The 10,973-nt window shown below is 39.7% G+C and overlaps 1 protein-coding gene across 1 annotated transcript; it reads right to left on the bottom strand.

Moving 5' to 3' along the window:
• Positions 1–280: 280 nt before the first annotated feature.
• Positions 281–3,754, bottom strand: LOC109760202 (protein FAR1-RELATED SEQUENCE 5-like). The gene is made up of 5 exons (XM_045228688.2): positions 3,689–3,754; positions 3,477–3,554; positions 3,138–3,191; positions 373–3,045; positions 281–301 (listed from the first exon to the last, which is right to left on the bottom strand). The coding sequence occupies exons 1-5, from the start codon at positions 3,752–3,754 to the stop codon at positions 281–283; spliced, it is 2,892 nt and encodes a 963-aa protein (XP_045084623.2).
• Positions 3,755–10,973: the final 7,219 nt, after the last annotated feature.

The raw sequence follows: 10,973 nt of genomic DNA, 5'->3' as shown, positions 1-10,973 counted from the left end.
TAAAACAGTCTTAAAACAGTAGCAAACGTGCTATCATGCATGAACAATCATAGTTCCTTCTTGTTTTTTGTTCAGTGGCACAACAAACAACCAAAACTTTGAATGCATATACATTTTTCCAGTCATCACTTGCATATTTTTTTGCCTTCTTGAACTTCCAGCACCCAAATTTTCATTTTTCTTTTCTTGCCTTCCTCCTCGGGTTTGCACCAGCTGGTTGCTTGCCCGTAGATGTCCCAAATGAGGCTGCAATTTTTTTCATCAAAATGAATAAAATGAACTACAAGACCTTTTTGTAATGCTGGAAAAGTTAGGTAACACCAAAAAGAGAAAAGTTTTTGATGCGAAACCTGAGGTTTGTTTGCGACTGACTTTCTCTCTCTGAGCCAAATTGACATCTTCAGTACTTGTAGTACAAGAACTTTTATAATGATCAGGCTTCCCACACCGACTGCATGTGACTTTCTGTTTAGATGCCAAACTTTCCATGAAAGTTTTGTAACGTCCTTTTTGTGGACGCCCTTTTGACACTGCAACATCGGGATCTTGAAGTTTGTCTCCATAACCATCAGGATGCGGTGCTGCATCAGTCTCTGTTGTGTCCTTGTCAACATTTGCTTGTTGCGCTTCTGCAAGTTCATCCTCTTTAGTCATCTCGTCCAACCTTTGTTGCACCCCTTCACATTCTGCTACAACATACAGATATTTTCTGTTTGTTGATGCACCGTCCGAGGCCATCTCATTGAGCCTGTTGGATAGAAGGGTATACCTTAAGTGTTGACTTCCAGCAGTTAGTTCCAAAGGAACATTGAAACGGATGTCCCGTATGTCCTTTTTATTTTTTGGCCTCCACCTGTCTATGTAATATTTTTCTGGCAACACAGACATGTTGAGATGAGAAAGGACTCTCAAGACATGGCAACACACAATGCCATCTTTTTGAAATTTCCCACAGATACAACTGAACAACTGTTGCTGCAAGTTCACAATCACAACAAATCTTCGCGTTCTGAAATCCTTTTCAGCTAGCATTGGTGTCTTGTAGACTTCATATTTCACATTTCTCTCAACCTCTTCAACATGCAAATTCAGCACAAACTTTATCTGCTTTTGGAATCTGTAAAATATCTTTCTGTTGTACATTTTTGCAGCTTGTATCTCAAGCTCACTTCGTGCCCAGAATGTCGGCGAAGTTGTTCTTGTGATAGAGTCTTGCTCCCTCTCCTTATCTTGTATGGTTTCTGAAATCTTCTGGTACTCTTGGAGGAAGCTGATCACATTGTGAGTTGACGTGATGTTGTCCTTGAAAATGGCGTTGGTGCCTTCACTACGCGCAGTAGAATGAATGAAGGGGAAGAAGTCCGTCTTGAAATACACAGGGACAAACCTTTTCCTTTTCTTCCACATGATTTGGAAATACTTCACATGCCCAATGTTGTATCTCTGGATCATCTCTGTCCACAATTGCTCAAACTCAGCCACCGTCAGAGAGTTGTGAATGATGTCACTGAAATCATCATGCAGTGTTTTATTTGCTGCAAAAGTCCTAGTACATTTTTCCTCAGCCTTCTTTTTAATATGAAACAAACAACGCCTGTGGCAGATATGCGGGAAAACTAAAGGGATAGCTGTCTTCATCCCAGCATCCTCGTCTGTTATGATTGTGGACGGAGATTTCCCACCCATGCAATGCAAGAATGTCTCAAACAACCATTGAAAGGTGTCAGCTGTTTCATTCTCTATGATAGAGCAAGCAAACAAACAGTTCTGGCCATGTCCTGTGACACCAACAAAGGGAGCAAATGGGAGGTTGTATCTGTTTGTCTTGAATGTTGTGTCGAAGCTGAGGCAGTCTCCGTACAGCTCGTACATTTTCCTAGAATACCCGTCAGCCCAGAAAATGCACAAAACTTTACTTGCGTCATCAGAGACTTTAGTTGTTTTGAACGCATAGTAAAATTGTGGATCTTCAGCTTGTCTCTTCCTGAAATATGTTAGCACCTGCATCATGTCATTTTGATTGCTCTCTTTGCCAATGGCTGTTCTAACATTGCTTACATGCTTTTTGGTGTAAGGAGTGTTCCCGCCTCTCAAGTAACTTAGGATTGCTATTATTTGTCTTGTTGGTAGCTTCACAGCATTGAAAGTTCGGATTAGGAGTTTCTCCTCCTCTGTCATGTAGTTATGAGAACGAAGGTATTTCACTTCTGTGTGAGGACTCAAATCATGGTTGTGCTGTAGGTTTATGGTTGTTATCACCCACTTCTCATCCTTCTTGGTGACAATGAGCTGAGCTTTACACCCTCTTATTGCAATGGTGTTTGCTTTTTTCTTCCTTGCGTTGCGATAGGGCTCTTGTCCTGTTTTCTGTTGCCTTGTGTCACGTCGTTTCTTCTTCCTATTCTCTTGTTCTTCTTCATCAATTACTCTTCCTGACCGATTGCACTTGAAAGTTACCCGAGTTGCTGCACTGCCTCCTTGTTTCTTGCCACAATATCGAGATGCTTTGATCACAGAAAAACCAGCAATTGAGGCATACTCATTGTAAAAGTTGTAAGCTGCATCATCTGTATCAAATACCATGTCCACATGGGGTACGTGATGGCTGCGCACTTCTTGGCTAGCACTCTGAGCGGCTTCTATACTGTCATTTTTAAGGAATATCAGTATATCATCCTGTGTTAATTTTTGAACTTCGCCAGCTGCACCACTGTTTTCTTCTTCTCCAGCAGTTGTAACAGTAATCTCAGAGGCTTTTTGCAACAACGCTGGAGAATGATCATCCTCGGAATCAGAATCATTGTCAGAAGCAATCTCATTTGACACCATAGAGCCGTTTTTGTTTCCTCCTGCTTCTGTCTGCATTTCATTGTCCCAGTTCAAATCATTCAAGCTTTCTGAAAAACGGTTGTCAACAAAAGGTTCAAGCTCTATATCATGCTGGTCATCGACTCCAGATACATGCTGAGCTCCACCCCCAGTGTGTGCTTGTAATGGATCTTCTGAAGATCTACTGTATCGCCCAGTTATCATGTACATATCGTTCTGTAGAGAGAGTTTTTTTATAGTTATACATAGCAGTCAAACAATTTTTATTCAGGGGACATAGACACAAGTTTAAGCAGGAAAAAACATACCTCAGTACGAACAAGGCAATCTTCTTGCGATTGTGAGGATGCATATCTAGCACCCTGAAAATTAGAACAGCTCTAGTTAGTTCTGTTTGTTTGATGTTTTTTTTTTCTTTTTTGGGTTTATTTTTGTAAGTTAATACAGTTTTTATCCACGACAAGCAAACAGGAGTATGTTAGTAGAGAACCTCTTCTTCAGCAGCAAGTAGGAGTTGCGTGTATGACATGGGGGCTTCATAAGCGACTTTGTTTGCCTGCATCATTATTTTTGCCAATTTCTTGTAAAACAATCGTAGTGGAATTTTTCTTTTTTTCTTCCATTTTCTCTAAACTGTAAACACTTACAGGGGGTTGGAGCGCAGTACACACTAGGTTGGAGTCACCCACTGAAGTATGTGGACCCAGGTTGACAAGCAAGTTTACCTGCACAAAGAAGTTTTAACATTCACAGAAATGTCTACTGACAATTTTCAAAAGCAAGTGTTTTTTTTCAAAGAGCCCAGAAATACATGTGTATTGCCTTGACTATTGAAGATACCATACATAGCTGCACTCACTGGAATGTTCAGGGCATTCCCTTGTGTTCTGTTCATAGAAGCATGAGGAAGCATCTGATTTTGCATCCAGGGGTGTGTATGATGCAGCCCTTGGTTCCAAGCACCAGAAGTCAGCCACTGTTGCTACTGGGTATCTTGCGCCCCCCCTGTGTTTCTATGTTTTCCACATAATAGTAGAAAAGATCAGACATCAAATTTCTGTAACCAAATAACCAGAATAGTACAAGCAAGATTCAGATGTTCATTAAAATTTCATTTGCTTTTTTTGTAGGCACTAACCTGAGAACCAAACAGAGAAGCTCCATAAGCATCAAGAACAGCTGCAATCAACGTCAAGAGTTTTCTTTGTCGGGTATATGAAGGATGCAGCACCTAAGAAGAAAGCTCCTTGTTTTTTTACGAATTTGCAGCTATGGGGGTTGTTCTGTATTAACTTTTTGTTTTTTCCCTTTTTTGTGTTTTTCACAATAGAATTCTGAAGAATACAAGAACAGAGACAAGAATCCGAGATCTGGAGAGGGGAGAGGCGTGCATACCCTGGTGAGTGCTTTGTGCCCTCTGATCTCTTCCTGCATCCATGTTTTTGCGTGCTGCGATGAGGGTTTGTGATTTTCGTGGATGGGGGCTGGCGGCTGGGGCTGGAGGAGGAAGGAGGAGAAGTGGGTGGGTGTGTGCCCTGGCCGCTTCCTCTGCTCACAAGCTTCCTTCCTCTGCTCACATTGCCATTTTGGAGGGGAAAGGTGTGTCCCCTGGCGGCTGGGGCTGGAGGAGGAAGGAGGAGTGGGTGGGTTGGGGTTGAGGGTTTGTGATTTTTGTGGATGGGGGCTGGGGCATGTGCTGCGATCAGGAGAAGAAAGCAACAGAGCTTTTTTGCTCCTGTACAGCGGGGCCTGGGCTTTCTTTTGTCTTTTTTCTGCTTTTTCTGTAAAGTATGAACAAGCTTTTAGTCAAAAAGGCCCAACAAGGACAATCAAAACAAACAACCAAAAAAGGCCCACAACCTACAAATAACAACAGAACAAAGGGCCTGGATTGTATTCGGCCCAATAGGGCTTTGTGCGGGGGAGAAAGGAGCCTCGCTCGGGCGTGCCAGGTGATCGGGCTGAGAAATAGCGAACGACGTCATCACCACGTCATTCGACTGAGACCAATCTATTTCTCAGTCGAATGAGTTCCAGGCGCTCCCTTTTATATTTTCAAATTACAAAAACCTTTATCTACCATCCATATTGCACTTGTATCACCATCTCTTCGCCGAACTAGTGCACCTATACAATTTACCATTGTATTGGGTGTGTTGGGGACACAAGAGACTCTTTTTTTATTTAGTTGCAGGGTTGCTTGAGAGAGACCATCTTCATCCTACGCCACCCACAGATTGATAAACCTTAGGTCATCCATTTGAGGGAAATTTGCTACTATCCTACAAACCTCTGCACTTGGAGGCCCAACAACGTCTACAAGAAGAAGGTTGTGTAGTAGACATCAAGCTCTTTTCTGGCGCTGTTGCCCGGGGAGGCTAGGTAAGCGGCACTCACACCCCGTCAACTAAGATCTTTTCTGGCGCCGTTGCCGGGGAGGTGAGTGCTTGAAGGTATATCTTTAGATCTTGCAATCGAATCTTTTTATTTCTGGTTTTAGCACTAGTTTAGTTTATAAAAGAAAACTACAAAAAAAAACAAAAAATGGAATTGAGTTTACCTCATACACTTCATCTTTTTAATATCTTTCGAGAGTATGATGGGAAGGAAAATTGTGCCAAAGTGTTAGAAGAAGAATGCATTAAAATGTTTGGCACTAAATCTTTGAATGATGAGCATGATTGCAATGTTGTTAGTATGAACTCTTTGAATATCCATAGTACTAATGATGATTGCACTAGTTATGATGAAAATGTCTCCTATAAACATGTCAATTTTTGTGGAGTGCATTGGGTTTGCAAGTACACACCAAATAGGGAAGATAGATATTGCAAGAGGCATAAGCATTTAGAAACTAAATTGTTGCAAGAAAGGCTAGATGTTTGTGCTGAAAATTTAAATTTTCTTAGCCGTACTTGTGAACTTTGCAATGAACGGGGTCATTTAACTATTCGATACAAATTGTTTCATGATCTAATCGTGTCAAAAAATTGTGATGACTTGATTTCCCTTGCACATTATAATGAACTTAGTTTGCTTATGGGCTATGAAGAAATGAAACGTATAACTAACTATCTTCCAGAATTTGCCCGTTATAAACTTCTTAATTTTGATCTAGAGGAAATTTATATGTATTGTGCAGTGAATTGCATTGAAAATCCTTATATTTCCAATTACATAAAGAAAAGAAAGAAAATAGAAGATGAAGAGAACACTAATGAAAGGGAAGAGACTTCCCAATATCCTCCTATTATTTCTTATGATGAATCATGTAACGAGGAGAAGCTTTCTATTCAACCAATCTCATTAATAAGGAGCTCCAAAAAGAGGATTGAACCCACACATGATGTGAAGAAGAAAAACAAAAGACGGAGAAGCAAAGGTAGAAAGGTATCTCCCCCAAATGATGTTGCTCCAATTACTCATCGTGATGATGATAATTGCTATACTATTGGTGCTATCCATACTATTAATGATGAGAGTGATTATGCTTATGATATGAAAAGGCCCAAGCTTGGGGATGCTATGTTTGATGAAGATGATGTTTTTGAGAATATATTTGCTGCAATTAATGTTTGTCCCAAGCTTGGAGATGCTATGTTTAATGAAGATGGTATTTTTAGCCTCCCAAGTTTTGATATGCATAGTTGTTATGATGATAGCATGCCTTCTACCTATGATGATTATATTGATGAAAGTGGGTTTGGAAGAGTGTCAACTTTAGGAAGTAATGATCCCACTATTTTGGAGGATGTTGAATCTTATAATATTTATAAAAGTGGATTTGGAGAGGTCATGACTTTATTTAGTGATGAGTCCACTATCTTGGAAGAGGTTTCAATCAATTATGATGAGAACAAAGTTGCTACTTATGATGATTATTGTGATGAAACTTATGCTATAAAAAGTAGTGATGATTATATTTATAAAACTTGTCATGATTATGATTACCCTTTTTCTGAACATTACTCTTTTAATGTGGAAACAATTTATAGTATTCAAGTTTCTTATGATACTCCCACTATTCCGAATGAGAAGAATTTTGCTTATGTGGAGAGTAGTAAAATTTCTATGCAAGTAGATCATGAAAAGAATGCTTTAGGTGCTGGTTATATTGTTGAATTCATTCATGATGCTACTGAAAGTTATTATGAGGGAGGAACATATGCTTGTAGGAATTGCAATAATATCAAGTTTCCTCTCTATGTGCTTAAAGTTTTGAAGTTATGCTTGTTTTGCCTTCCTATGCTAGTTGATTATTGTTCCCATAAGTTGTTTGCTCACAAAATCCCTATGCATAGGAAGTGGGTTAGATTTAAATGTGCTAGTAATATTCTTCATGATGCTCTCTTCATGTTTCAATTCTTATGTCTTATGTGAGCATCATTGAAATCATCATGCCTAGCTAGGGGCGTTAAACGTTAGCGCTTGTTGGGAGGCAACCCAATTTTATTTTAGTTTCTTGCTTTTTGGTTCTGTTTAGGAATAAATAATCCATCTAGCTTCTGTTTAGATGTGGTTTTGTGTTTTAATTAGTGTTTGTGCCAAGTTAAACCTATAGGATCTTCTTGGATGATAGTTATTTGATCTTGCTGAAAATTCCAGAAACTTTCTGTTCACGAAAACAATTGTTTAAAATCACAAGAACGTGATAAAATACAGATTTAAATTGCAGTAGATCAATAAACAAATTTTCTAGGTCGTACTATTTTGGTAGAATTATTTGAGTTCCAGAATTTTGTGTTAGTTACAGATTACTACAGACTGTTCTGTTTTTGACAGATTCTGTTTTTCATGTGTTGTTTGCTTATTTTGATGAATCTATGGCTAGTAAAATAGTTTATAAACCATAGAGAAGTTGGAATACAGTAGATTTAACACCAATACAAATAAAGAATGAGTTCAATACAGTACCTTGAAGTGGTGCTTTGTTTTCTTTCGCTAACGGAGCTCACGAGATTTTCTGTTAAGTTTTGTGTTGTGAAGTTTTCAAGTTTTGGGTAAAGATTCGATGGACTATGGAATAAGGAGTGGCAAGAGCCTAAGCTCGTGGATGCCCAAGGCACCCCAAGGTAATATTCAAGGATAACCAAGCGTCTAAGCTTGGGGATGCCCCGGAAGGCATCCCCTCTTTCGTCTTCGTTCATCGGTAACTTTACTTGGAGCTATATTTTTATTCACCACATGATATGTGTTTTGCTTGGAGCGTCATTTTACTTTATTTAGCTTTGCTTGCTGTTTGAATAAAATACCAAGATCTGAAATTCTTAAATGAGAGAGAGTCTTCACATAGCTACATAATTATTTAACTACTCATTGATCTTCACTTATATCTTTTTGGAGTAGTTTGTCATTTACTCGTGTGCTTCACTTATATCCTATGAGTAAATGGTTTAATGATTTGAATGTCATAAATCTGAAATTATATATGTTTCATATGCCTTTCCCATGGGGAGTAAGCCTTCACATATAAGAAGTAGAGGTGGTAAATTTATTGAAGGTTAGCAAACGTTGTATTGGTCACTTGAACAATTCATGAAAGAATATTGAAGGAAGAGAGGTTTCACATATAATATACTATCTTGGACATCTTCTATGATTGTGAGCCCCATTAATTATTTTCAAACCTGAGCAAATTAGTTGAAGTTGGACAAGGAAGACAACATAATGAGTTATGCTTGGGTATATTTGTATAGAAGTTATATTGTTATGGATCCTCTAACATGTGGTGCTTGCTATTTAGAATCCTTTGCTAGCCAAAATATCTGTAGTAAGCGGGAATACTGCTTGTGCATCCAAATTCCTTGAACCAAGTTTCTTCCATGAGTGTCCACCATATCTACCTATATGCGGTATTTACCTGCCGTTCCAAGTAAATTTGCATGTGCCAAACTCTAAACCTTCAAATAATAATCTGTTTTGTATGCCCGAATCGCTCATGTAGCGACTAGGGGCTGTCAGTATCTTCCATGCTAGGTGGGTTATTCTCACGATGGGTGGACTCCGCTCATCATTCACGAGAAAATGGCTGGTAACTGGGATGCCCAGTCCTATGATCAAAATATCAAAAATAAATTCGCACATAATTTAAAAAAAACTCCCCCAGGAATGTTGATAGTTGGACGGCACCCGTTGTTTCGGACAAGCCGTGGAGTGTGAATGTTGGTGGAGGGGGAGTAAAAACTTTACCTTTCTGCGTGGGAACCGCCTATAATGTATCTAGTATGGAAGATATTGGGAACTCTTGGTCGTTATGTTGACAATGAAAGCATACCTCTCAAAATTATTTTCATCTCTGTTTTAGCTTCGAGCTCTGGCACCTCTGCAAATCCCTGCTTCCCTCTGCGAAGGGCCTATCTTTTACTTTTATGCAAGAGTCAATAGTATTCCTTCTCATTCCAACCTATTCTTTAGTTGGCAAGCATCATGTGATGGAAAGATCTAAGCATATATGGCCATTCAAATATATTTGAGCATGAATTATTATTGTTGACATTACCCTTGAGGTAAAAGGTTGGGAGGCGAAACATTAAGCCCCTATCTTTCTTTGTGTTTGATGAATACTATTTGTTCTAAAAATATGCTTTGAGTGGTAGCAATCATGGAAGACTAAATGATAGTTGAGTATGTGAAGTTTGCGGAATCAAAGCTCTGACATAGACTCTTCCTGAAAATAAGATGAATTGTAATTGTTTGATGACTAATAACACGGTTTGTTAGTTTTCAAGAGAGTTTATGATCTATACTTTAACATGTGAATAGTTTGTTACTTGATCATGCAAAGCTTTATGATGTGAGCTACTGTTATGACATATAATGATGCTAGAAAACGTGATCAAAATTATCATTGATCAAACTTGTGCACCTGCTAGCATTCACACTTCATAAATTCTTTCTTTTATCATTTACCTACTTGAGGACGAGCAGGAATTAAGCTTGGGGATGCTGATACGTCTCCAACGTATCTATAATTTATGAAGTATTCATGCTATTATATTATCCATCTCGAATGTTTAATGGGCTTTACTATGCACTTTTATATTATTTTTGGGACTAACCTATTGACCCAAAGCCCAGTGCCAGTTTCTGTTTTTCCCTTGTTTCAGTGTTTCGCAGAAAAGGAATATCAAACGGAGTCCAAACGGAATGAAACCTTCGGAAGAGTTATTTTTGGAAAGAAAGCAATACGGGAGACTTGGAGTGCACGTCAGGGGATCAACGAGGAGAGCACGAGGCAGGGGGCGCGCCCACCCCCCTGGGCGTGCCCTCCACCCTCGTGAGCCCCTCGTGGCTCCCCTTACCGACTTCTTTCGCCTATATATTCCCACATACCCTAAAACCTTCGGGGAACAGAATAGATCGGGAGTTCCGCCTCCGCAAGCCTCTGTAGCCACCAAAAACCAATCAGGACCCTATTTCGGCACCCTGCCGGAGGGGGGATCCCTCACCGGTGGCCATCTTCATCATCCCGGCGCTCTCCATGACGAGGAGGGAGTAGTTCACCCTCGGGGCTGAGGGTATGTACCAGTAGCTATGTGTTTGATCTCTCTCTCTCTCGTGTTCTTGAGGTGATACGATCTTGATGTATCGCGAGCTTTGCTATTGTAGTTGGATCTTATGATGTTTTCCCCCTCTACTCTCTTGTAATGGATTGAGTTTCCCCTTTTGAGTTATCTTATCGGATTGAGTCTTTAAGGATTTGAGAACACTTGATGTATGTCTTGCGTGGGATACCCGTGGTGACAATGGGGTATTCTATTGATCCACTTGATGTATGTTTTGGTGATCAACTTGCGGGTTCCGCCCATGAACCTATGCATAGGGGTTGGCACACGTTTTCGTCTTGACTCTCCGGTAGAAACTTTGGGGCACTCTTTGAGGTTCTATGTGTTGGTTGAATAGATGAATTTGAGATTGTGTGATGCATATCGTATAATCATACCCACGGATACTTGAGGTGACATTGGAGTATCTAGGTGAAATTAAGGTTTTGGTCGATGTGTGTCTTAAGGTGTTATTTTACTACGAACTCTAGGGTTGTTTGTGACACTTATAGGAATAGCCCAATGGATTGATCGGAAAGAATAACTTTGAGGTGGTTTCGTACCCTACCATAATCTCTTCGTTTGTTCTCCGCTATTAGT

The sequence above is a fragment of the Aegilops tauschii genome, chromosome 5 (genome assembly GCF_002575655.3).
Source record: "Aegilops tauschii subsp. strangulata cultivar AL8/78 chromosome 5, Aet v6.0, whole genome shotgun sequence".
Classification (NCBI taxonomy): Eukaryota; Viridiplantae; Streptophyta; class Magnoliopsida; order Poales; family Poaceae; genus Aegilops; species Aegilops tauschii.
The sequence above is the reverse complement of the archived record's forward strand: the minus strand, read 5'-3'. Positions and strand labels throughout refer to the sequence as shown.

Excerpts from the sequence above, each read along its gene's own strand:
- LOC109760202 (XM_045228688.2), bottom strand. The coding sequence starts at position 3,754 with ATGCAAAATCAGATGCTTCCTCATGCTTCTATGAACAGAACACAAGGG. Across the intron at positions 3,192-3,476 it reads GTACTGCGCTCCAACCCCCT|GGTGCTAGATATGCATCCTC; the intron begins GTAAGTGTTTAC and ends TCTAATTTTCAG. Across the intron at positions 3,046-3,137 it reads ATTGCCTTGTTCGTACTGAG|AACGATATGTACATGATAAC; the intron begins GTATGTTTTTTC and ends CTCTCTCTACAG.